Raw genomic sequence first — 27,734 nt, 5'->3', positions numbered from 1 at the left:
CACCTATGGTTACCAAAAATTGAGTCTGTTATACGGGGGCTATGTTCCAATTATGGTCCCCTTCGTAAATACGTTAGTCTTAGCAAGTCCTTTTTGAATCATTGACGTGTCCAGCCGGCTTTCAATTAGTTTAATTTTAAAACATAACATTTTTCAGTGCAGTTTGAAACGAAATAAACACACAATGCAATTTAAATGTTGGAAAAATTAAAGGTTAAATTTAGGCAAAACTTGGTGAATATTTTTGCATTATACAGTACTTCAGTTAATTTTTGTTCATTTTCGGCACAATGTACCTGGCCAAAAATTGGTAGGCGCACGTACATTCCTAATAGCACGAGACTGCTGTTCAACTAAATATTAAGCAACGAGATAAGCCATCGCTTTGTTATGATGTGATGCCTACCTGCTCTGTTACTTGCTGTTGTTTTTTCTTTGCCACTTCAGCATTGTCACGCTCTTTTTAATGGCAGTCTAATTCATGGAAGCTATATTGACAAAACTGGATTTACTTTGTGATAACTGCGCAACACATGCTATGGATGAGTTTGCCTCGACCATGGACCGACGCGAGGGTAAGCGTGAAAACGCCAAACGTGCACAACCAATCAGCGTCGCGTAAGTACAATCGAAAATCAGAAACGAATTTCATCCGCATCGTGTTCCTCATCCGCTCAAGTGCGTACACCGTACAGTAACACAGGGTGAAAGGCGCTGTACTAGATCACAACAACAAATAAAATTTATTTCTTTATACGCTGGACAAGAAAAATGTTGTTTTTGCAAGTCAATGTACTAAAAAACGATCAATTAATATATGGGAATATACTTCGTCAAAGAAGCATGACGTTTAACATTTTCAAACAATTGCAGCACAACGACACAATTCTAGAAATTGCACAAGATGAATAAATAATAAAACATTAAGCGACATCACTAAACCCCAAATTAGAAGACTCCGCACATACTTGCGGCGGGCAATGCACCACCAGTGCAAAGCTTTTTCACAGACATTTTTTTATTGATAAATAAATGTTCAAACGATCATCATTTTTTCGTGACAGAAATTTCTGGAAAAATATAAAGAGGTGCAGATAACTGCAATGCAAGGAGAACATTGTTTAAAAATACAACCAAAACTGTAAATTCATTTAAGTACAAATGAATATCCACCGCATTATTAGGTTCGAGTGGTCAGCGGAGTCTTGTAAATCCAATTTTGGCAGTCGTCTAAATGAAAGTGCTGAAAAAGAAAATGCAATTGAGTTTCCAGGTAGCATAAACAGCTGATAACGGAACTCGCTCATGCGGCAATATGTTATTCATGTTTTACTTACATCCGTGGGATCGATAGAATTTTGTATAACTCGTACTTGTATTATATACGTTCCGTTTCACTTGCTTTAAAAACGCCTGTTTACTATAAGGCAACGTCTCTTTAAAGACATTTTTACCGAAACGTAAATGTTCATTAAAAACGATGATTTGAAGGGGTATTTCTGGGTCAATAAAGTTGAGGTTTTTTGAATTTTCCTGAAAATGTCCGGGTTATCCAAGTATGCGACACACATTTGGTCATGTACTTTACGAGATATTGATACATTTGTATCAAAAGTGATTCCAAAAACTGACCAGTCGCTTGTGAAAACTTGGGATAGCTGTCACGATTTTTAGTTTACAATATGGCCTACATGCAAGAAAAAAAGAAAATTGCCGCGAATAAAATGCATATATTTTCAACAGCAGGAGAGAAAAACAATCAACTGTACAAGATGTAAAACTCAACGTTTTACACAAAATCTGCATTCTAAAATAACTTCATGCAACAAACTAAAAAAAGCCTAAACATTTTTCTTTCAACCGGTGAAAATCTGATCGTTCTACGACGTGTTGTTTTAGTTTAATTAGTAGTTAAAAGTAAAACCGAGTGTACTGTTTGAGTACACTCTTATCCCTCGGAATTCAGAAGACGTGGTTACACAGGTCAAAATAGGGCAAGCTAACTGCGGCTATAGCTTCTCACTGCGGCTGAAGTACTTACTTCTGGATAATATGTAATACTCTTTTCAAGTCTCTCTTTCGCTTCTTGACGTTGTCTATCCTCCAGAGCTCGTTTCCCTTCAGTCGCTTTGTCGATGTTGTTTGCTTTCAAGTTTATAGTCACTTTCTCCCAGAGTCGCCGCGATTCAAATTCGTCTGAAATTGGCAGGAAAGTTCTAAGAAGTTGCACTTTAGAAAATACAACCGCTTGCCGATAATGAAATGTATCGAAGGCCAATGGCTGTGTCGCCCTTATTAATTGCCTTTTTAAATACTGTTAATCAATCTGTGGAGGCGTGGTATCATTTAAAATGCTTCGAGTTTTGAGAGATGAAATTTCGAAATTAGACGAAATGTCATACTACTGTAAGCAATAAAGTCAATTTTGAGAAATCAATATAATTCGAAATTAAGCCATACTGATAATCGGATTTTGAATATCGCTTATGTGAAAAAAAAGTGTTTACTTTTCGCATACGGGCCAACTGTGCGTCTGTTTGTTTGTTATAGAAATTGCTAGCAACTATCATGTAACGCAATAGCAAACGTCAACAGGAAAAATATATTTACATAATACAGTGAGACCTCGTTAATCCGGACCACTTCGTTTCGTCAAAAAATGTCGGTTTAGCGGGGTATCCGGATAATCGGAAAGTAAAAAATCAATCAATCTTGCAAATGCAGCACCGTGTTCAAAACGACGTATGCACCTTACTCCAATTCTAAGTGCCGAGTTTCTGGCTGGACAGCAACTAAAATAAAATTATATTTATTGTATGATCCGACCCAGTGTCGAACCCCAGAACCACCGTATTAAAGACGAATGCTCTCCAAGTGACGAACATTCGGTCGCAAATCGGTTTGACAACCGCTCTTGCGTGGCGAAGCATTCCGGTGGGACCAACTGTCTTGAACTTTCTTTGACCTGTTTCCAATCTTTGCGCAATGCGATATCAAAAGCTGATAGCACGATTGAGTTGCAGCAGTATGTCTTCAATAGATTGCCACACTCAACCGATGTAATGTACGTATTTTTTTGCGACCGCGGAAGCGTTGTTTGTTACTGTTGATGAACAATTTATTTTTTCGTTTCTAAAATACTGTACAGTACTGTACTTTTGAATCAATAAAGACCGCAACGTTATTATGCGTAGATAATCGGCTATTGTTTCGTCAACAAACTAACATAGTGTATTAGGACAGTCGTGAATCATTTTCGCTTAACTGTTAATAATCCGGTTTATCGGATTTTATTGCTATTGATTTAGCACATTTGTTCCGAAACTTTAGTGTCGGAGTCGGACAGCGGGGTTTCCGGATTAAAGGGGTAAAATGCATAGGAAGAAATCCGTTCCCGGCAGTTTTGTGTCGGATAGCGGGGATTCCGGTTCATCGGGGTACGGATTAACGAGGTCCCACTGTATAATAATAATAGGCCCAATAAAAACCATAGCTAAGATATACAATATACATATTTGATCTTTAAGCAACTAAAATGCTGTCATGGAGTTTTTTTAGCCCATTCGTTGTTTCATTCACCGGCAATCGGTAACTACAAGCTGTGGTTTTTTCTTTATTTTCTTGTTCCAATAGTCCCACTGATGATGGCTAAATCGATCCCATTGGTTACCAGTAGCATAAGAAACGTGGGACAAACAAGAATGTTTCAGACAGGTATTTTAAAAAGCATTCCGTAGAATTAACAGAAATTTACAGTTTGGTTTAAATAGGTTTGCTAAAAGATATAATTACGCCTACAGTCAAAGCAACAACCTGGGCCTTACAGGAAAAGTTAATCTTGCAAAAGGCCTATTCTTCCCACATTTCACCTACCTTGTCGTTTTATAGTGCGCACTTTCTTGGGAAATTTCTTCTTTTTCTTTGTATCAATCAAACACTCGCTTCTCTGAAAAAATGATGGGTTCCATGACAAAGTTCCATGCATATTTAAACATCAACATCTGTACTTTTATTTGCGATGTTTATTCTTAATCAAAATATTGATTGTTTTATACTTAATCTTACTCCGGTTGTGTAGTGGAGGAACATCTGGGCGTTCCATTCGCCTTCCATTGTGCAGAAGGGCTTTTTGGCGTTCGGTTCACTGGGAAAAAACACGGAACCTATTCATAAACCTAACTATCAATGCCACTTACATTTTGTTATTAGTAGTAGAAGGCAGTTTCGTAAGGTATAGGTAGACTTAAATAAGGAAGCTTTAGGATTCCTTTCGCAGCGTAACAATGAAAAAAGTTAACGGCGTTTAAAACAAATAATAACCACTCACAATACTTCGCCAGTGACACGATGGAGTTTGGTCGCGTAAAACGGTTTCGTGTGGAATTTAACAAAAGCGTTGTAGCCTGTTTTTTCACATGTGATAGTGCAATCGCCACCAAGTTCAACCCATGGCACGGTCAAAATAGAACGTCCATAACCGTTTGGAAAATTGATTATGTATTCTTCATCTCGATCCATTAGACGGATACAACCTGAGTGTAATAACATCTTGTAACTTAATCAATTTTTACAGCTTATTTTAAACATTTTAAACGGACGAATTTAAGTTATTTCGCGTTCACTGAATAATTACAAAAACAAGGGGAAATTTAGATAGCCAGTTAACCTAAGTTTCGAGCTATGGCAATCCATACTGGACAAAAGTGAAAACTTTTACGAGTAAGGTATTGGGCAGGCCCAGTGAGACAAAAATCGCGCGATTATGCGTAAGAAAGAGTAGAGTGGTGCGTAGGGATCGTTGTTGGCCAAGGTGGACGAAACGCTTTAGTCTGCGATGGCCGGCGGCTACAATGTACTTGCAGACTGGGTTTAGGCTATACGTTGTAAGTATATAACAAGATATAAAATCCACAGTAGAAAGTGTAGTGTACATACATGCAAGAAATTCATTAACGCGCACGCAAAACTTTTTTATCCCTTCATACATGATGTTGCTGTCCACTTTGATCAACAACGTTCCCAACCCACCACATCACTCTTTTTTAACGCATAATCGCCCGCGATTAGGCGTTTTGGCCCACTTAGCCGATTTTCACTTTGGTCCAGTATGGTTTGCCATACTGAGCAGAATATGTTGTTGATGTGGTTGTTAAACCCATTCATTTTTTGGCCAGTTTAAGGGAAATGATTTGTTAAAATCACGTAGCATCATATAAACCACGATAGCTATGCTTCCATACCTTGACCAATATTGTGGACGCCAATGGATAGACCGAGAAATTTTGATTTGGTCCATATGTGGCCATTGAACTGCATTTTGGAGTCCTTGTGCTCAGCGTAGAAGGCGGACACCGGTGGATGGTGGGAGACCTGCTCGGCTAAAAAGCTTAGTTGGTCGGATTTCGCCCAAGGAACGGGCCCATCGAAAACCTATGTTGAAAGGTAGGCAGTCAATGCCAGTGATGTTCTATTTACGTTCGTGCGGGTACTATGTTAGCATATTTAATTTTTACGATCGTAATATTTTTGGGTATGCTGTACACAATGTTTTGTACATGATGTTATGGTACACTGCGCTTGACATTATTAGTAACATTAGTTTGGGTTCATCAGTTTAAAAAAACTCACTAATTCATCCGAAGGTGAAGACGATGGCGGAATGTCCCAAAGGCACTGAAACGTTTCGCCAAGTATAGGATTGTAAGGTTTCTTCGCAACTGAGCTGTCTCTGCCAGCCGCGAAAGTACTCATGTAAAAGCGGAGGCAGGCAATCATTCTCTCTTCGGGAGTTGGCTTTTGAGATATTCTGCGCACAATACCAGATGCAAATTACGGAAAGGCAGGATACGGCACAAAGTAAAACTCTCATAAACCACATATATCTGTTTCGTGTTTAGAATTGGTTGGTAATTCATATTTTTGGAAATTGATGAAAATTGAAAATTGAAATTGATACACTAACAAATTTGTAACAGTCTATTTGGACACCACACAAATGTCCATGCAAAGATTTTTAGCCAAATAAACAGAGGATAGATGAAGATAGAGAGGATAGTAATATGTGACTTGCTTCACTCGGTTACATATTTAAGTAACATGACAGCTTGTAATTATAAGGCACGCAGTCATACCTAATAGTAAATATGTCTAATAGTAGCTATTAAATCATTATGCAGTACATGTAGTTTTATCAGTACACTTAATTTGAATGCTATGTCAATAACAGCAACACACATATCTATAGAAGAACAAGAGCAATGCACTCGCAGGAACTACGTCATGGATTATATTGTGGCACATTGCAGACATGTAAACCAACCAAGTGGCCATTAGCCTACAGCAGTACTTTTCCGAAAAGTTACACAAACACTTTGCATTACATATTTTTTTGCATAGTTGTTATACAATTTTATATGATCAAAATTCACATAATTATCAGTCATAAATCATACACAAACTTACTCAAGAAAATAATCAGCATGGGAAAAGAATTCTGCATACATCTCAAGCAAGGATCTTCTTTCAAGAATGAAAGTTGGTAGAACGACTTTAGTTAAGTCCATGCCGAGTTTTACCTTTATGAAAAGGGCAGTACATTGAAAAAAAAAACGGTTTCTCCATTATGTATGCTGAGGCACTGAAGAATATTTAATTGTTCAAACTCCTAAAGTGAGAAATGTTTCAAAAGTGGGGTTGCTATGCAGCACTTATCACTATAGCACAGTCCTATACAATGGGTCTGTTCAAGCTTAGAAAACTTCAGAAGTTATACTTTTAAATTTTTTTTGTTTTTTTTATCCATGATTATGGTCTGAGAAAACAACTTTGTTGTGAAAGTGTTTGTAAAATCTCTTTCAATATGTATATTGTTTTGATAGCTTGGACAAAAAAAAACAACAAAATTTTTACAAAATTAACCCATTTGTTACCAAGCAATGAAATCAAATTTAGACAAAATTTTTACATACTTTTGAACAGATTATTTGCAAAAGATACTGGCGGATTTGTAAGTGTAAGGTTACACTGGTATGTAACTTGCCTCAAAATAAAAAAGTTTGATTTGTTATTAAATGTCATGTTAGTGCAACATGGTTTTTAACATCGGTTTCAATTGTTACTGTATATAGTACATACACTAAATATCAGGGTATCTTTATTTCTCATAACATGTTATCTGTTCAATGGAATATAGAGGCATGTCCCTTTTTTGTCAAATACTTACATGTTATCTTATTCACATGTTTTTGAGCAATTGAAAGTTCAATAGTTTTACCTCGCCGCAAAAATGGGATTCCAGTGCTTGAGAGGGTATTTCTTTTGGTTAAGTTTTATTTTAATCATCCATGTGAACATTAATAAAGCACAGTTCATTAAAGCTAGGTTATTTAACAGGTTTTTTTCTCATACTGGCATTAAGTTTCTCCTTGTGTTTGTAAGCATTTTTTCAATGTTGTCCTAAATACAGCTTTAATTTGATTTAAAGATTTTGCACATTTTAAGTTATTGTGATTTCACCACTTTTCTTTCCTTCATTGGTTGTTTGTCATGAGTATGATGTTTTTGTTTTATTGTGCTGTAACAAGGTTATGGCTTGTACCTTTTGCTCCTCACAGACACAGAAAAAGTCAATAAGATTTTGAACAACCCTACTGTACAAAACCTGTATGGCGTAACCTTTCTGGTAAATTTATAAATTGTCATATACTAGTCACTATTCCTGAAGTCAACGTCAAACAGGTCCATTCTCCAGGAATTTATTTTGAAGGTATATTTGCTCTTTAGTTTAATGCATATGCATAAGCTTTCATAGTTTTTTGTTTTTCCAACTTGCATTCTCACCACACATTAAAATAGTCTGTAAGCCTAACATTAATTAATTATCAAAATCACATTATGTGAGTTCTGTCAAAAATGCTCCACACAACTTAAATTGTGTAAAAGTAAATCAACCGAAAATTTAAACTGACAAAACAAAGTTGCTTATCATATACACTGGTAATAACCAGGAAAAACTTACTTGAGAAAGAAGGTGCATAATCACACTTTTATGTTCTTCAACCGATTCGCCTGAAATGAAGTCAATTCTTTCATTATTAGTAGTTGTGCTACTGCAGCACATAATGTACGACAAGATGAAATAGGTTAAGTAAACAATTGTGCACTGCCGGTAAGTTATATAATTTTTTGAACTGCTTTGTCTCCAGAATTGTTTGACAATTATAATAAAGTTGTAACAAATTTGGAGTCTACGAAAAGAGAATCGTAAGTTTCTATCCACAAAAAAGAGACTTTTTGGTCTGAAAATTGTTTCGTAAATCATCATACTATTAACAACAACTAATTTCTGATAAAATCGTCTCATAATAAAGTTATGTAATTATGATACAGTGTTTAACTTCAAGACTTTCTGAGACGCAACATGTTAAATTACAGCTAGTTCCGTCACTAACCTTAAAAGTGAGGCCTACTTTTGACCATACTGTGACTAAATTTATAATGAAACAAAAAAAAATAAAAACATTTAGATGATAATAATTTTAGTTCAAGATTATATTCAGACGACCGACCAAAACACTTTAATAAATAGCTACAAGATTTGCTTGTATATGAAGCGTTTGAGCAATATATGTTTTTGCCCACAACTGCTTTATTCCCAGTGCATAACATATTTACATTTAATTTGGTTATACAAACACACTTGGAAATAGACAAATTGCAACAAAATCAAAAACATACAATTGATATAATATATAATTTAATAATATATTAATAATATTTAATAGAATTATAATTATAATATTGATATAATTGATCGGTCCACCGTTTACCGTCCAAAGACTTAAGATACTAACAAAGGTTTGAGAGAAACTTCCACAAGATTGCCAGCTACAATTAATAACTCCATGTTTATAAAACAAGAACCATCAATTATAAAAATACCTTCAAATGGATCTTCTATTATCTACACATTCCTTACAACACAAACCTCAACAGATATAATACAAAATTGCTTTGGGATTAAAAACGTTGCCTTTATTGCATTAACAAGTTCTTTAGAAAAGCTATATATAAACCTTTCAAGGTGATGCTCCTACTCTGTGTTAAGCCTAACCTATATTTCTGTACCTTCTTCACCCTCAGCTTGGCTCTCGTCCTGCATGTACATATCATCTTCGTCGCCATACTTTAAGTTGATTTCTTCCAGTTTTGGCTCCGCTTCAGTTAGCCTCTCTTCAGTGGCATCATTACCATTTGCTGTTGGACTTGTTCCTTCATCAATTGATGTCTTGCTTCGACTGTGTGGATGAAAATGTGGTGTTACACTTCGAAATTTTTCTCCGAGTTTTGAAAAGTTAGGCATATTAGCAACCAGCTTTATACATTTATGGGCTACAGAGCCTAGCTACCATTTTATGTTTTTTTATGTATTCCGAACTCAAATCTGTATTAAATTTGAATGTGTACAGGTAATATGATTTATGATCAAGTTAATGCCATATGTATCATACACACAAAATACATTCATTTTCTTTTAATAAACTCTGCATCAACATAAAATTGGTTTAACCTAAGGGTCTACGAAATATTTTTAAAGGCCACCTGAAAACCTTTTAAGTTTAGACTCAAAGGTACATTTTGTACCATTTGCTTAATTATTCAAACTTTACTGGCAATGTAAGGTAATTTTTTCTTTTAACATGGATCTAGAATCTAACTCTGGTATGCAAATATGCATTAAACAACAACAGTAGGTCCACTAAGACAAAAAGGTTGAAAGCAACTGATCTACGCCTTAGCTCTGCAAACTATTGGATGAGATATCATAAATTTCATTTCACAAAAGTTTAAGATACACAAAATAATTGTATACCCACTACTTCCTTGCACAAGTTTAAATACTATAATCAACAGTTTCAAGCAACTTTACACTTCAAACACATTCGAGTGTAGTTTGTATCTAGTTGAACAAATTCCGCCTAGAAAGTAAACCAACTAACTTTAAAATTCCCGTTAATCTAACTTCAGCATTCCTCTGTTTATAGATGGTCTTTCATCAAATAGTACTGTTCAAACACGAAGAGCCACACCAGGATATCAAGCTAGAAGCTGACTACATTGTACAAAAGCTCAAAGCTATGCAAACAATGTAAATTTAAATAATAAGGGTCTGTATGATGTCATAGTAGTAGAGAGGGCAAAACCTTTCAGTATGTTAATGTTTCCAGAGAAAATGAGGCGAACTACTTGTAATGTACTTGTCCAGTCTGCTGCCACTTGCTAAGCTCTATTTAGGAAATGCGATGGTGCAATGGGAGCTGTATCAATGAAATGACGTCACACACTTCCTTGAAAAAATGAAACAAAACAGAGTAATAACAGCAGCTCTCTGGTATTGTTTCCTGAACACAGAGGAAAGAAATTACGAAACAAAATGTTATGATGATGTTATGTATAGGATAATAGAATTGATAAACAAGCTGAACCCAAAAATGTTTAATTTGAATTTAATACTGACATATGAGCATGTGTGGAGTTTTAGAACATTTACAATGGGGCATATACTCTAGATCAGTGCAACCTGTGAAACTATAGTGCGAATGAAAATGGCTTATGCGTTGTTAATTTCTTAGGAATCTCTGTACTTCATGACCGTAAATTTATTTTCATTTCTTAAAAATTAGTTCATTGCATTTCTGAGACTTCATTTTATTTTTTATTCTTAAGCAACACTGGTTGGTAGGACACATTTGACCATTGGAGGCAGGTTATTGTTTCTGTCTGTCTATGGCATTTTTGTTTTTCCTCGGGTTGGGTGATGGTCAATGGCTTGCGGCACGCTCACCTGTAAGTACTCAGAAAATCCAGTTTTACCAATAAAATTAAGTTCATGAAATCGACTTTCAATAAAAGGAGAATGCAATTGCCAGAATGCAAAATGAGCGAATAGCAAAACAACATTTAAGTATATAACAAAGCATGTCTACATCAAATCATCATAAAGTGGTTGTTTATTTTGTTGCTTTAGTTTGTTGAGTAGTTGCGGGCCGCTATAGAAACAAGGTTGTGCACTTTTCTTACATGAACAGATAAAGGGAATGGATTTGTAGGTAATGACTAATGAGTGATATGACTTATTGAACTATCTTTTTATTGTTATTACAGGATCTTACCAGTCACTAACTCTGTTTCGTTTTTAAAATGAGTAAATGTAACTCTCATGGTCTCTTGTATATTTTTTAGAGATGATTTTGTGCATAATTTAATTTTGTTAGTTTATACCAAAAGTTTACTGAAAATCTTCAGCCTTTTTGCACACCTTGCTAATGAAATAAGATTGAAGTAACCTATACATTCTCGTACTCATAAAGTTGTGACGTGGATGAAATTTAAAAAAAAATGGTTGAGATTCCTACCATAGTAACACTCCATTCTCTCATATGTAGCATTACACAAACCTATAAAATCAGCAAGGAAGCCTTAACTCGGTTGTGCTTCACCTCAGTTATGTTAAAGCAGGCATGCACAACTCAAAACAGTACACGGGCCGTTTTAGCGAAAAAATATTTTTCGCGGGCCGCGTGCTAACGTTGTTGTAACTAATGTGTAGCCTACTTTATATAATGTGACCGATTAACCGTTGAATAAGAGATATCGTTGAGAAGATGGTTACTGTTAGGAGACGGTTGCCTCTCGCACTACAGTATCTAATTGTTTTTAACGCTTAGCGGCGGTAAAGCATCGGATTCGTTGATTATGTAACTGTAACCGTGGAGAAAATGCCTGAATGAGCGAAATCACGGAATATCTCGTGGGCCGCATGAAAAGGTTTCGCGGGCCGCATGCGGCCCGCGGGCCGTATGTTGTGCATGCCTGTGTTAAAGGTATGACAAATTTCCAAACAAACTGGCCTTTGGTGGTATACATATTGTTACCTATGCTTAACATACATGGAGCTTGCACAGTAAAACTCACACTTTGCAATTCAAGACTGTCAAGCATGTTGTGATTATGTTACCATGTCTGTCAACAGTTGAATGTAGGTTACAAATGCTGAGATAACTTCAGAAGGTTTTGTGGACATAGCGCATTGAAACTTTGCAAACAAATTTATAAAGTTAATCGTGAAAAAGCTAACAGTTTCTTTCAGTTGCTGACAGTAACTGTTGTTGCTCACTTAAAGTGAAATGTGAGGCTAAATTGTACAAATTGTTTTATAAAATGTTTGGTATCAACCAAATGATTTATGGGAAGCATTACCATGAAACAGGTGGCTAGTGGCCAAACCGGTCAACTGCCAAACGTTTCACCGCTTGGTCTTTTGTGCGGATGAGATTTTTCCTGACAGAAAAACGTGTGAACCAGCTCTGAAAAGCACCCCTCTAACTTGACACGTTGGTGACATAAGCATGAAAAAACGTACAGCATGAACAATATAAATCACATAAAAATCGCTATAACAGATAGTAACAAAAATACCTTTGCATACTGCAAGTTAAAAAGAGCTGTTACTGTCAGTATGAAATACAGACAAACAGTGGCTTTGATCCAATGCTTATTTCACCAGTAGAAACTAAGTGATAGATGCTTACAACTGGTACTGTATAAACAATTCAATTAATTAACTGTGTCAAAGATGACACTGATATAAACTTACATGCTCTGAATAGATTTCACTTCCTCATTTGCGTCATAAAACTCATCACCTTCATCTTCACTGCTTGAATATGATGTCGCTGGGACTTCCAGAACAACATCTTAAAATTATTTATGTACCGTTATTAGAAAAACATGAAAGTTGAGTAAAAATAACATTATAAGTACAGTAATTTAATTCAGAGGGTTGAGACGATCTGATAAATTATAAATTTCATTGTATTGCAGTTAGCAATCATCACTATTATACATTGAATAATGCAGCATGTTGGTAACGTTTGCTTATAACTACTTTATCATCTCAAAAAACTACAATATCTATTCCTTATCTACCTTCCACATCTCCTGGAGCAATGCTAGACACTGCCACATCTGCTTGTGATAGAATTGGCTCAGAAACTGATGAAGGCATGTGCTTTGTCTCATCAATAATCATAGATTGCGGCTCTTCTGAATCGTTGCTAATAGTTTTTTCCATGTGTGGGGGCAAAGACTCTCTGACTTCTGGCGGTTGGTCATCCGATGCTTCATCTGGACTCAGATACATATAAACAAACTGCTCAAAATACTGCACGTGAAAAGTGCTTTTATTTGCAAAAGGCATTAAAATGAAAGTCGCACAGAACTACAAGTTCATAGATGATAGCAGATGAACTATATGGCATAAGCCTACTAGGCATAATTACGATAACAAGAACATCACTTCTGTGTGAAATATGAATGACCACAAGAGAATATTACCAGGTTTGGAAGATTCATTCACCATTGTCATATCATCAAGCTTTTCTTTTTGATATTTTAAACTATCATTTGCAGGTGGCAAGATTGCAGAATCTTCAGGAAAAGTTGACCTTGAAGTTTTTTGATGGTCTGTAAGCACCGTTCTTTCTGAAGCATGAACTGGTCCACTTGGAGACACAGGTAATTGCTGTCGATGTGGCACATCAGACACTACAGCTGTCTGTAATATCAATAGGTATGTAGGTAAAGCATGCAATAAAAAAAAACGGTAACATAAAAAAGAAATCTTTAAAATAACATTGGATTGTGTATGAGTGTCTGCATTCTTTCCTGTAAACAAGTTTCTTTCAAAATAAAAACAGAAAAATCACCCAGCCACTTCAAGCAGCAGCCATAAAAATTGCTCATCAAATAACTAGACCAGTGGTTCTCAAACTTTTTCAAAATATTTGCGTAATGGTGCCCTCGCAAATTTTTCCATGACTCACATTTCACCACGAATTAAGGCAAATTTACACAAAAACTTAATTACTGTATTCATTCATTCACTTATTACATGCAATCCGCAATTCACACATCAATGAGATGGGTGCACCTGCTTGGCTGTTACCAGTCCTTCTATGTTAGCTTCTGTTTTGCACAAAGCGACCCTCATATCATGAGTCAGTTTGTTTAAGAAGTTGTTTCGCAGTCCCAGAACATTTCTTCATGGACCCCTGAAGGACTGCGGACCCCAGTTTGAAAACCACTGGAGTAGACCATAAGAAAAAGTAGCAACATTGATTTCTGAGCCTTTTTAAATAGTAATTTAACAAAAAATGAGACTTTTCAATAAACTACTTTTTTAATTGACGTTGAGAAGAATATTCATAAGTACCTAAGCCAAAAGTACGAAATTTTAAACATAACAAACCCTATACAGGTAGTAACAACTAACAAAACGTTTCAACAATAAAAGACTACCGTCTTCCCTCATCTATGTCTAGCAAAGTCTATCAACTGAATCCACCAGCAACCTGCACTTTTCACGCCTGCACCCTTCAAACAGGCTGTTTTTTTGCCAACGTTATGTCCTCCTAATGCATTAATGGCAAGCCCATCAAGAAAGCGTCTTCCGATCACGTGCAAAAGCGTTACGTTTTAGCTGATAGAGCAGTGCAGGAGGCCCGGCGCGCTGCGGAGCTTTAAATTGTGACAAGCTGGACAAAATCGCGCCAAAAACCCTGGTGAAACGGAAGTAAAACACGCTACAACAAAGGCAAAGAACTCGAATAAGGGTCCCTCAATGCAAACGTATCTATCCAGCCGTTGCAGATACCAAATGTCAAGTAAAACCGTATGTGCCATTTGCGACATGAAAAAATGAAGGTCATCTTGACGTAGAAATCGTCCTTAACCTATACCATACATACGACGATGGCTTCAATTTAATACATCGCGATCAACGCCAAGATGGGAGTTTTTCGTTTGAAACGAACGCGTCGTATGTGTGTTTTAATTAAATTAGCCTGCTTTTTTAAATGAATATCTCACAGGTATTCTTCAAGTGTATAGCATAGAGATACATAAAAGTGAAAGATGCCAAAGGTATAGCTTCAAATTCAAACGCATTGTCAAATCCTTGCCAGATAAAACAAAAGATAGACCCACGATGGAAAAAGTAGATATAATATCAGCCTAAAAATAGCACTTGGATTTCCTTTATGAGCGAACAATACGGCAAATGTGTAGAATCGCACGGTAGTAGGTTGGCTTAGCAAAATCGAATTTACAAAGACTTTAACTTTTCACGATATATTTCTGCAGAACTTTTAACGATTGTGATCGTTTCTTCGACTTCTTTCATCGTGAAGTCATCCTTTGGCCATGATTATCTCTTTTATCCTATGTGATAAACTGATAACCAAGAAACTTTCCCTGAAAAATTAGCAAAATCCACTGGTTACTCTCGTTGTTTTCAATACGGTAGCGATGACGAAAGATAACTACGCAGACCACAGCATGGTTTCATTATTGCGTGATCAAATTTTCATCAGCGCACGTAAGGCTTAGCGCAAACGAGCATATCCTTTCCGCAAATGGGTATCTATTTATTTCTTCTGAGCTCGACAAACGCAACCTTGTCTGAACAATATTATGCTATGTTAAGATTGCTAGCAGCAAAAATCATCAAACGCAAATGCTTCCAAGTAGTGTGCATAAAAGCCACATATCCCTATAAAATTTATGCGGTCTGAGGAAATAACGAATTTCCTGAAGTGATGCAAACTCATTACCTTCTTAGAACTCAATAACCGAGCGCATACTGACCTTGATTAACCCACTTTGAAGATGTAAGGAATGCGACATGCTAACAACACATTTCAATGAATTATTCAATTTGAAACAGCTGACGTTACATGCCGATGTCGACAGAATATCTTTGTACAACCACATCGACTTCAATAAACTATAATATACACCAAACGGCTACATTGCATTAAACTTTCAATGACTTGGTCGCGAATGAATTGTACCAACTTGGTACTGTATTATATGCGAAGTTTTCCTGCTGTAAGTAACGCATTTTCACCGAAGCTACATACGTTCGTTGTTTCGCAAGCGAAGGTCTGGTCTGGCACTAGATAAAACGGTACCCTAAAAAACACTTCCATATTCAATCAATATTCTTTGCGCTGCAAACTTGAACAGTCCCAGAAGTAGCATATCTGAAAGCAGCTATGCTGTGGAAACGTTACTTAATGCAAAAACGCAAAGCGATCTATGACATGCCAAACATAATCGCTAGCTAGCGAACAAAGTTGCACTGCACTAGTTATGTAACAATAGGTGTAAGATTCGCAAAAGTACTTTTATAGGAGATTGCCCACGTGATTCAACCATCAAACAAAACGTTAAACTTTTGCAAAACACGCTGGCAGATTAATTATTAGCACAGCAGTTATATTGGCATCATGAGTACTCAATCTATTTAATAGGTTATAAGTTTATCAAAGTATTTATTGCGCTGTATGATCTGTCACCAGGTATGTGCAAAGTGCATACACATCAAGTTAATTGAAAGCATGACTGAAAAGTTCTGAAGATGAAACATATGAAAATGTAGCCTATGGTGTAACAGATTAAGAAATGTTCAAGAAATGTCTGATCTCAGGTCCAAAAAGTAAAATGAATGTCATGAATTTTTTCTTTATCTCAGTTTACAATAATATTCATGTGTGGATGTTTGTTGAGTAAATTTTACTTTACCCTGTTGACGCGAAAATTGAAACCTGGACTTCTTTCCTCTAATGTCAAGCATATTAGTGCCTCTCAACTACAATATGCGTAGTCCAGGACAAATAAGATAACCTATACACCATTTTTTACTGCATAATATCCTACAGTTAAAAATACTTTTTTACATTCAACATATGCAATGCTTGCGATCAGGAAAAACAACAGGAACAAAACCAATACGTTAGCAAATAACATTGTTTCAGCAAGTATCCCTAACTTTATTTACGTTAACAGAGTACCAATAAGCAATATTTCATCCAAAATGTGTCCACAAATAATGTATATATACTGTGCATGTAAATTATATAGTAAGTACCTTTGCCAGTTGTAGTAAAACTATAGACTTCTTAACTGCTTCTATCATTTCCTGAGCAAGAGATATCCAGTTTCAAAACGTTTTTCCAATAACCAAGAATAGTGCATAACCTTAAGTAGTCTTTCTGCTCAAAATATTTGAGTAACTGCTTACCTGCGCAGTGATTAGTATTCCTTCCATATCCTAGAAGAAAAGGAGTTTAAAATAGATAAACTTTTATGATAAACTTAGAAGATCCGTATACATGAGTGTAAAAATTTTTGCGATATTTTGAATTTGATAATACTCCAGTGATAATTCAGCTGTAATTACTTGCTTATCAGATGTTTCACTTTCCAGACCATTGACCTTTTTTTCAATTCCCTGTATACACCAAAACCATTGAGAAAAGGTAGAGCAGCATGTGATTTTACAAATAATGTAAATAAGTATGAAAATTCCACTTCAGCAAAACACAATTCATAGACTTCGTCATCATTGCAATGTAAATTATGAAATGTAAACCTTGACGTTTTCTATTAACAGTTGCAAGTATGCATCAGCTTCTGCTAGTCGACGGTCAAATTCACCTAAAGAGGGTGAGGGCAAAGTGTCTATCTGTAAAAACAAAAACCGTAGTCTTAAAAATGATATAGCCAAATAACATGGTTATTTCATACAACTAACCAGCTTTAAATGTTGCGTATAAAAATATGAGATATATTCTACATATATGTAAAATCTGCATTACCATAGAAATATATTGTATGTAATGTATGAGATAAGCATAATGTAAATAAATCCATCATTACAATTTAGGATTGGGCATGCATCATGCAGGGTGATCCAATCCTGGCTGTTCCCAAAATATACAAGGCATTTGCCAAAACCACAGGTATCAATTAAACCTCTTGGATTGCAAATCAACCTTGATTGCTAAATTCATGGGATCGGGCTGTTCCACGAGAAAACTGATCAACCGTTGATACATAGTCTAGATTAGATACACTTTGCAAAATGCATAATAATCTTACTTGAAAATGGCTGTGTCTTAAAATTGTATCTTCCAATGCACTGGCCCATTGCTTTCTTTCTTCTGCATCACGTGCTAAACAAGTTACAAACATTTCAATTAACGAGAAAATTATCAATCAACATTAACACTAAAAAACAACAGTTTTGCAATGCAAACCTGCTTCTGATAGAGTGGGACTTCTTATGGTTGAAAGCAAACTAATTTGAATTTAAACACACTTTTCATGTAAAGCACATATTGTTACCTTGGAAATGAAACACTTTGTGATCAACAGTAATGGTGAAAGTAGAATCATCTTCATCATCGATACCAATAATGGCATCGCGGAGTCGTACACAGCCTCGACGTGCACCCTTTTTCATTTTATCCTTCGACTAAAACAAAACTAAACTTTTATGCTAGCCCACTCAACATAAATAGTCCATGGTAAATCCAGTCATTAGTCTATAAATTTGTCTTTATTGTAAACAGTTTTACATTATGGTTTCTTTTCTTATGGAACATTTACACAGTTGCCATACAAATCCAAAAACTTAAATACCAAATGATGTATGAAAAAACTGAAATACTTACAGTATAATATGAAAGAAGCCCAGCATTGTCATCTAATACAAACCATCGATATTGCCAGCCTTTCATAACATTAGTCCACTTACTGAGTGGTCCTTCCAAAAAACCGGTCATATTTACAAGTTATCAATATTAGTAAACTAATCGATAACACTAGTGAAAAAAAATAGTGTAAGCAGTGATTGTGTTGTTTTCATACACTTTTGATTTATTAATTGCAAATCTGATGTTGAAAATTTTTATGGTGACAAAATTTCATTTTATATGCATTACTGCTTTAACTACATGACTTCCATTTATACAAGCTAAGTATGATCCTGGACAGCAGCAATTCCAAACAGAACTGTAATCACTGTGACAAATAGGTTCAAGTTATTATGATCAAATAATCATCCACTCCGAGACATTCATCCGGTCATTGATTTTTAAGGCAGTCAGAAGGAGCGGTTGTTGCATATTGATAATTCCAATATTTTTTGATAACAATGAATGAAGCGAAATAGAAAGTCGTCTTTCCAAATACGAAGGTTGATTGATTATTATGGTTTATGGAAATGTTAATAATATAAGACAGTGCTGCAATTTAAGGATTTTGTGCGAAAAAAAAATTGCAATTACATTTGCACATATTTTTCACTACAAGCATTCAAAATAAAAAAAAGCCTGAAGCTTTTTCTACAATCTCGTCTTCAACTCAAAAGAACAGTAGTAAGCACAGAGCAAGCTTTTAAATTAAAGCTTACTTTACCATGGGTTTTTCATATGATCAAAGGTGCCTGAGACTGCAGTTGCTTTCCTAAACTGAGTTTACTGTAGATCAAAAATGTATAACACAAATATTCACTCCAGTCTCCACATCTAACAATAAAATTGGAACTGTAACAAATATTTGACAGTCACTTGAAGCATTACTGTATATATATACCATACGAATTTATCACTAGAATTACACTATTGCTGTATCAAACAGACATAGTTTATTAGTTTTGACTAATTTTTTTTTCAGTAAGTATACATTCTTCTCTTTGTGTATTTGACAAATAACTTAAGTCATAACTCAAAATACTGACTATCTACGCAAATGTGGGAGCATGTACCTGGAATAAAAAACATGTATCTCCAAAGCCAGTAAACTTGATAATATATAGATGACAATGACAACATATCCCTGACTGCTTGAGCCATACGCAGCTGATTTAAAGAGAAAGTGACAAAAGCTGCCAGTGTTACTTCTGAACATTAATAGCAGGACCATTATACCATAATCATATGATTGTCTGGCTCATTCATCCAATTATCCCCATACTGCCATAAGCGGTTCCATACTTCTAATCTCTCAATGGATGCATTACTTTTCATCATCTTCAACATTGCCTGTGTTGATTGGCAGTAGAGAGGCAGAGTGACATCCGAAAGGTGGTCGGTTTGACATTCACTGAGAGCACATGATTGTGTTGATCTTGACAAGGCAATTGTAGACATGCCTGAAGGTGGACATGAAGATAATCTTTACCTAGCTTCTTTGGTATTTTATCCAACTCTTCACTACCAGGTTTAAGTTCCTGTCTAGACAGGCTTATGTGGCCACAGAAACAAGATTTCTACCCAACTGGGCCATATTGGTAACTATCGCACTCTCCAACGTGATCTCTGGGATGAACGACACCCAAAATTTGAGTGATCGGGTACAGGATGACAAAAATCGAGTGCCATTTTCAAGTCTACAAAACCTAAGCTATAAGCAGAGCCTGTAAGTTCATCTTTCGGCAGAAAAAGTGCTACCTTTGAATCATTCCTTTTATTCGCCTCTAAAACAGAAGAGGACATTGTTTTCTGACCAACCTTTTTTCTATAAGAGAGAAAATAGTGAAAGAAAACGAAGGATGTCAGAAAGAAAAGTGCAGAAGAGATGTGGAAGTAAATAAAAAACACGAAAGTGATAGTTATTTTTTTGTCTGATTGGAATTTAAAGAAATTAAGGTTTATTTAACGAGTTATTTAATGACAAAAGGTGAGAGTTTGGGTCCGAGGGGATCTTTGCATGCACTATTTTTCGTTGAAAACTGCAGTTCTTTCCAGTTGGACTTAATTCTTTGTAATTCCAAAGCACCTTGAAAGATGGGCTGCTGGTTCGTTTCTTTGGCAAAGCAACAAGGAAAATAAACAATAGAAGGTGAAGGTAGCCTGGGCTGTTTGAGTTTAGGCAAAAATAGTGTGTTTTTGCAAATATTATTTTGAGTATAGACTATTGCTAACTTTTACAGATTCAGATGCTTTGGATCACATTTATCGATAAAATGTGTTTTACAGATTTCATTGCAACTTGTGTATAAGTTTGTTGTATTCATATGATATAACTAACCATGTTGTAATTTTTTTTTAACTGAACCAACTGTACTTGCCTTGTGTGATTCATTTTTTTTGCATATACATGTAGCGCATTGTCCTTGCTTTTGTTTTATAATTGTTAAAATGCAGTGGTCATGGTAAATATCTATTGACTGGCTTATTTTTGCAGATTTCAGTAAGAATTTGGTCTAAATTTTAAACTTTGTGTAAATCTAATAAGAGGTGATCGTATAATTTTAATAGTATTACCATTTTCTATTTGTCTTGAACTCTTAATGAGTTCATTGTCGGCCAAAAGTTTAGAAAATAATCTGCTGGAACTTTTCTCTATTATTTCGAAAAAAGGCATGCACCGTCCAAATTAATAGAAAAAAGGATACCTGTGTCATTTTGCGCATTATATGCAACACTAATAAAGTCAACAGAATGGTAGGAAAGTGGCTCCTTAGAAGCCTAAGGACAAGGTTTGTAAATAGCCACGTCAATCTGCATTCAAATACAGAGACATCCAAAACCAAAAAGCCTGGAAAGGATTTAGACCTATCAGTCTAGCATTTATCCAGAGACGGAACGCAATTAGGCGTTCACAGCGGCTAACTATAGCCTAGTTATAGGCTATGGGGACGTCCATAACCAAAATTTCTGGCACGTTGTCAGCCACCTTTTTCCCTTTGTATAGCCTCACGATTACTTCAACATTTTGAGAAGTATGTATTTTAAAACTTCATTTTAATTAAAACTTTGTGCTAATTATTGCCAATTTTAGTGCTTTCTGATCTACAAATGTCCAATAACGGCGCAAAAAGTGACTACACATATTTTTTGGCCTGAAATAACCTTTAACAGGTTCATAATATTAAGATTGGCAAAAATTCCACTTGCAACAGGATCCGATCCGCTGTATACAGAAACACCGGTAGGCGGTATCGGCAAAGCACCAAACTACTTCTTTGACTAATACCGTCGGTACATTTTTTGCCAAGTACCTGTACCGTTACCGACGGTATTTTCAAAGCATCTACTGCCCACGTCTGGTCAAAACAATAAAACACATGACGGCTTATTTCATGTCAAGTCAAACTCTCATGATGTTAGCTGGGCAGTGTGTGATAAGGAGTGGGGTAAAAGACGGAATCTGTACGACGGATTTATATAAAATTACAAACTTTGTAGAATATCCAAAACTTGATTTTCTAACTTGTATCTGGTAACAAAAATATACATTATTATTTTTCTGCAGTATATTGGCTAATAAACAGTTCGTTCCGCATTTAAATGAAAATTGCATACGGACTTTTCATACAGCAACAAATCACATTTTGGGGCAGCTACGAACTTTCGCTTATAGCACATGTGTCAAACTCCCAGCCCGTGGACCAAATGTGGCCCGCCAAGCCATTTCATTTGGCCCGTCAAGGTTTATAAGTGTCGAACAGTAATGTGAAGTCCACAAAGATGTCAAAATCGTGAGCCGCATGTGGTTCTCTCAGACTTGGAGCGTACCCCGTGGCAGCTACAATTCTTACACGATGTTTGCACACAAATGACAAATTTTAATTGTGATGTCACAAGAACCAATGTGAATTAACAATTGATAGATCAAACCGCAAAAGTATTGTGTTGGAAGTATTGTAATCGCAGTACTAATTTCGTAAACCTTATGTCAAATAAGCATGGCTGGTGTTCAACAATGGCAGTTTTCTAATGAAACTTGTAAGTACGATATTATTATTTCCTAATACCTATTTCAATTTCAGTAAAAGCACAAAAAATGCCATCAGCACAGTGGTGAGTTTAGACGACAACGATATACCCATGTTCAGGAATGCGCAAAAAAATAATCACAATCTATTTGAAATGACTTGGCTAAGCTCGTATTTGATTTGTTGATGCGGTCCGCATAATACTCGAAATTTCCAATGTGGCCCTAGCTACGATTTGAGTTTGACACCCCTGGCTTATAGCAACGGATTTATTGCAATTTCAAAAAGTCATAAGTAAACACGATTTAGTACAACTACTGCCTTTTTCGAACTAAGACATTTACCATAAGATCCATTAGGTAGGCCTACATACATATTTAACATAAGTTATCATACTTATAATACTACAGTATTTTAATGTAATGCAACTTCAAAATGTGTTTTTGTCACTTTATCGTCGATATGAAAATTCTGTATGCATTTGGATTAAAATGAAAATTGTTGATTTGCCAATGTAGAACAAGAATAGTGTCTTTTTTGCCGTAAATGAAAGTCCATCCCGAGAAGGAGCCCGGTTTCTGGTTACCATGAAAATAGCGTAGGGCGTTGTTGACGAGCCCTTGTTTGTACAGCAAAAGTGCACACCAGTGATGATCTCTAGATTCTAGAAGATGTGATAACGTTACTGCTCGTTGCAAGATGAAATTCTCTCTGGTACATCGACAGTGATGTACGGAGATAGTGTGCCAACTAGGATTCTTGGTTGTAATTAATTATCATTGTTCGTTAATCTGACAGCGTTGGTATGCGTGTGCGTTAACCATTTGATATACCAGTTGAGCATCACAGTACGTTAACCAAACTGACAGTGTTCTTGAATATAGTTATATTAATGATTCGCAATGAAACGATTGCTGCTTTCAGAGCACTTATAAGAGATGCAATCGATATCACTGCCAAAAACTAGACGGAATATTGAGAGAGGGCATTGTGCGATGTGGCATTTGAAATGTTCTTTGACTAGATTCGTGTCATTCAAACATTCATGATAATTTTACATTATTGTAGGCTATATCCGATAGCTTTTTAAACGTAAAATAGTTTGCTGGATTTCAAACAATGGATGTGGTTTTGGGAAGTGTTTGTAGTACATTTAGAGTGTTACGAATTTAGACGTGTTCTTGTTCTCTGTGACGTAAAACTGTTGTAAAATTCTTAGTGGTTAAAATTGAAATATTTTGTGACACAAATTTATATGACATCTGGTGGCCTGTTCTGATTGACTATAGCATAAGGCTATAAAAAAAACAAATGGTTTTGGCTTTATTGTATCTTCTAAAATGTCTTTTCTGAAATCTCGGCTTCTGCAAAACGCTTTCTAAAAAGTATGTTTGGAAGATTTTACATGCATAATTCTTCTAATATATAATATAATTAGTAACTTACAACAACATTCTTGGAATATAAGAATTGAACTTTTATGAATTCTGTGCTGGTTAGAAGAAACAAAAGAGCGACAGCATAAACAACGGAGTCAAGAGTTAAATAGACAAAGGAGTTCTCAAGGCATTTCATTACATTTTCTCATAGTCAAACACCTGACATGACAGTCTAAATTGAATGGAGCCACGTGATGATAGTTGCAACGGCAATAAACGGAGCAGTAGCGGTTCGCTTGCCGCCGCCACAACTGCAAAGTCAATGCAGCTTATTGATGTGTATAATCTACCATTGGAAAGAATCAGCGAGGTGTGAGCCGGCCGCATTTCTTTACATATCATGAAGTGGAAGTCGAACCCAATCGCTACAGAGCTTTAGGTAACAAAATCGAATATTTTTCTTAAAAGTTACACTTCTCTGAAAAAAATATCAACCAGACAAATTTGGAGACGTATGATAACAAATTTAAGGCATAGTGTGACGTCAAATTTTTATTTGAGGTACAGTTGAAATCGTACACCAAACACATATGTTGGAATGTGAATCAAAAATAAATTAAGACATCCATAGATGGACATGGACATGGATGTCATGGTGTTAACCTCATTGTCAAACACGAAATACACTCACAAACAATAAATCAATCGAGTGACGACCTAAAAAAGCTGAGAAAGACTGCACGATGTTGCTATTAGTGGAGGATATAAATCCAATGCTAAGCAAGGGCATGTAATTTGAACCCTGGAGCACAATGGTAAAAAATAATAGGAAGCTTCTGGGTACAAATAAACTGAAGATAATGACTTTGCTTGAAGTTACAAACAAAACACAAACTGCCAGGACTGTCATCCCAAATTTCTTGCTTGAAATAACTCATCGAGCTTTGACTCTAATATGGAGTTAGTTCCTCTCAAACCCACTACAACTTCTTGGGCCCATTTGAAGTATTCTTCAACTCTTTGGTCACCCCATCCTAGAAAAACATCACCTTGAATTTTCCTACAAAATTAACCTCACACTGATATAAATTAATACAGGTATAGTAGAAACAGTTATAGAATGCCCAGTTGCCCAAGCAACAACGGTAGTGAAGTAACTAAGCACTAGACTCACCAATCACCATTAAGTCAATTGATTTATTAAACACAAAACGGCTTGATTCATACCATGATAAAACTTTCATTTTTATAATATTTGTTTGCAACATAATAGATACCAGTATATAGTCTAACTATTTCGTAATTTAGCAAATACCTAAAACAAAATCATAATACCTTTGGGGGTGCACCGATTTAAGTCTCTCAGATTGTATAGTTTGTCAGCTAGTTTAACCAACTTTGCTTCCCTTGTTTTATTTGGAGCATTTACAACCTGTAGTCTTTTTCTTTCCTGTTTTGGAAGTGATTTATCATCTGTTACTTCTGCAACAATTGACCTATGACAGAAACAATGTTTTAAGGTGTTATTTGGAACCAACATGAAATTTTAGTTTTCTCCAATGGTCTCGAAAAATTTATACTTTTCCAACTTCAGCAGAAAATTAGCAGTTAGTCCTCACAGTCGAGGTCACTTAAAAATTTATTCAGTCTTTAAAATCTTCAAATAAAAATGGATATACATTTTAAATAAATATATTTCAAATATTTGTTAACTATTTTTTTAACATGTGAATATATGAGTAAATAAGTCTAAGCAAATAGACTCGAGCCAGAGCCCAGGGTAGTATGTCGCCTAAATATTTTAATCACAGACATTTTGGGTAGTATATAACTTGGCTCATTCTCAATCCAAGGTAGAACAGCGCAACTTGCTAATAAACATTTTAATATGCGTATAACATGTTATTGTAGTATTGATAATTATAACCAATAAGCAATTTGACATTTCCGGTTAATTTTAAAACATAGAGTTGCTGTTAATGCAACTGTTACCATGTTAACTGATGTAGTTGCAAATTAGAGATCAAGGCAATATTGCTAAATAAATTGCTAGCTTTTTTAAAGGGACTTCTTCTGCATTTGTTGATCACCGTATATTCCATTCATAACTTTACCGAAACACCTAGTGCTAAACTAACAAAGGGCAGCTGGTGCGACTAGCATACATTGTTTTTTGCAATATATTATAGTGAAATAAAAATTGCTTCACCGTACAGCCTTCCCAAATTTTTGTTCAATTTCTTCAAAAGTGGTTTCTGTATCTTCAACAGTGTCATGCAAGAGTGCTGCTTGAAGTACTACAAGTTCAGAGATACCGGCTTCTCGACTCAGTATTTCTGCCACACCTAAAATACGAAACAAGCTTTTACATGTGCAATTGTGCATCAGTTTACAATTATACACAGCAATCCATTTAATATTTATGTACAACCAAACATCATGACTTCAGTGAATTTAAGTAAAGTATCTCACCAATTGGATGGTTAATATAAGGTGTGCCTTCTACATCCTTTCTTCGCTGATCTTTGTGCTTTTTGGCTGCAAAATCTACTGTTGACAAGAGTGATTGCACGTTCATTGTAATGACAACTTGTGATACACTTTTTAAAAAATTCCTGCAGTGGGCCTACAAAAATTTGGTGAGGTGGAATTAGGTATATTTGGTCACAGCTTATGTCTGTAATTTTGAGATAATGCTGGATTACTTGTGTAGTGGTGTGCCTTATAATGCTAAAAACTAAAAATGAGATCTTCATGTGTTTGAGGTATTGCTGTTATCCCATAAACTGTATTATGATGGTTAGCAACTTCACATAACATAAGCAGCTGTGTGGAATATAAATCAATGCTGCACACAGTACTTGCTTATAAATACAACACAGGAGAGTACTTATTGGATGGGATCATAATGGGATGAACTCACAATGCAAAAAACGATTAAGTACCAGTTTTGTTAAGCAATATTTCAACGTGAGCAGAGAATTGCAATATAAACCGCGAAGAAATCCAATTATAAATGTGAAAAGTTAATGCTGTAACATGTACATTTATGGTATCTTAAAGTTAACAATTTTACTAACTGTTTGGATTAAATCTTTGTTATCTAATATATACAAATCACCGATTGTATGAAAATACTCTAAATAACCGCTGCTGTAAAATCCAATTCCAGTACTATCTTTTGCGTGGTAAATACTGTTTTTCAGAACAAAGGCGGGATAATCTTGGATTCAAAATAGTGTCTCCTTCACAACCTGGCAAAGAAAACCCATTTATGAGAAATGAATTTTCAAGATAACTCATTTTAAGATCCAATTGGGCATCAGATGATTCAGATCTGTTCATCTTTTCCTGGTACTTACATCGCTGTCGATGTCCTGGTATACATCTTCATACAAGCTGATAATAATTGAACATCATCTATTCCCCCCACATCATCAGACCTGTGTAAAGGATCCTTACCTTGTTTGTTAGTGGGTTTTGTTTTTCTTCTTTCATTTACAAACACAGGTCGGTTCCATCTTGATTCTAAACGGTGACGTTACACATCGCTTATGTCCTGCCAAACTATCAGCTTAATTGATTTTTTTTATTGTGTGTAAATTATAACGTGTTTTGTAATTTGTGCTTGGTGGCCGTGGTGACCGTCGCGACGTTCAAAAGTTTATTCTTTCTATTATTTTGCCATAATTGCACGCTTTTGCCTTCAAGGCCTTGCAACTTGCACC

At 35.6% G+C, this 27,734-nt stretch overlaps 2 protein-coding genes and 1 long non-coding RNA gene across 3 annotated transcripts; 1 reads left to right on the top strand and 2 right to left on the bottom strand.

The window, feature by feature from the left end:
- Nucleotides 1-717: 717 nt before the first annotated feature.
- LOC143459198 (oxysterol-binding protein-related protein 9-like) lies at nucleotides 718-18,743 on the bottom strand. Its single transcript, XM_076956234.1, has 20 exons — nucleotides 18,579-18,743; nucleotides 18,250-18,379; nucleotides 18,004-18,077; nucleotides 17,495-17,587; nucleotides 17,303-17,353; nucleotides 17,144-17,173; nucleotides 16,991-17,041; nucleotides 13,396-13,615; nucleotides 12,988-13,185; nucleotides 12,656-12,755; nucleotides 9,127-9,296; nucleotides 8,018-8,067; nucleotides 6,463-6,575; nucleotides 5,629-5,806; nucleotides 5,241-5,430; nucleotides 4,328-4,532; nucleotides 4,066-4,144; nucleotides 3,874-3,946; nucleotides 2,042-2,196; nucleotides 718-1,243 (listed from the first exon to the last, which is right to left on the bottom strand). Exons 1-20 carry the CDS (start codon nucleotides 18,687-18,689, stop codon nucleotides 1,181-1,183), a joined length of 2,334 nt encoding a protein of 777 aa, XP_076812349.1. The 5' UTR covers nucleotides 18,690-18,743; the 3' UTR covers nucleotides 718-1,180.
- Nucleotides 18,744-22,378: 3,635 nt separating this feature from the next.
- On the top strand, nucleotides 22,379-27,211 carry LOC143458927 (uncharacterized). Its single transcript, XR_013117728.1, has 2 exons — nucleotides 22,379-22,637; nucleotides 23,146-27,211. It is a non-coding gene; the product is annotated as an uncharacterized LOC143458927 (long non-coding RNA).
- Nucleotides 24,541-27,711, bottom strand: LOC143458926 (guanosine-3',5'-bis(diphosphate) 3'-pyrophosphohydrolase MESH1-like). Its single transcript, XM_076955837.1, has 5 exons — nucleotides 27,469-27,711; nucleotides 26,479-26,632; nucleotides 26,216-26,351; nucleotides 25,342-25,502; nucleotides 24,541-25,040 (listed from the first exon to the last, which is right to left on the bottom strand). The coding sequence occupies exons 1-5, from the start codon at nucleotides 27,502-27,504 to the stop codon at nucleotides 24,913-24,915; spliced, it is 615 nt and encodes a 204-aa protein (XP_076811952.1). The 5' UTR covers nucleotides 27,505-27,711; the 3' UTR covers nucleotides 24,541-24,912.
- Between the last annotated feature and the right edge of the window lie 23 nt (nucleotides 27,712-27,734).

This window comes from Clavelina lepadiformis, chromosome 5 (assembly GCF_947623445.1).
Source record: "Clavelina lepadiformis chromosome 5, kaClaLepa1.1, whole genome shotgun sequence".
In the NCBI taxonomy this organism is placed as follows: Eukaryota; Metazoa; Chordata; class Ascidiacea; order Aplousobranchia; family Clavelinidae; genus Clavelina; species Clavelina lepadiformis.
The sequence above is the reverse complement of the archived record's forward strand: the minus strand, read 5'-3'. Positions and strand labels throughout refer to the sequence as shown.

Bases quoted from the DNA above. Each gene is read 5' to 3' on its own strand.
- LOC143458926 (XM_076955837.1), bottom strand. From the start codon at position 27,504: ATGAAAGAAGAAAAACAAAACCCACTAACAAACAAG. The intron at 26,633-27,468 runs GTAAGGATCCTT...AAATTTTTGTAG, and splicing joins AAAACCCACTAACAAACAAG to GCCCACTGCAGGAATTTTTT. The intron at 26,352-26,478 runs GTGAGATACTTT...TTCGTATTTTAG, and splicing joins TTATATTAACCATCCAATTG to GTGTGGCAGAAATACTGAGT.
- LOC143459198 (XM_076956234.1), bottom strand. From the start codon at position 18,689: ATGACCGGTTTTTTGGAAGGACCACTCAGTAAGTGGACTAATGTTATG. The intron at 17,354-17,494 runs GTTTACATTTCA...TGGTGTATACAG, and splicing joins TGTTAATAGAAAACGTCAAG to GGAATTGAAAAAAAGGTCAA. The intron at 4,533-5,240 runs GTATGGAAGCAT...TATTACACTCAG, and splicing joins CGTCCACAATATTGGTCAAG to GTTGTATCCGTCTAATGGAT.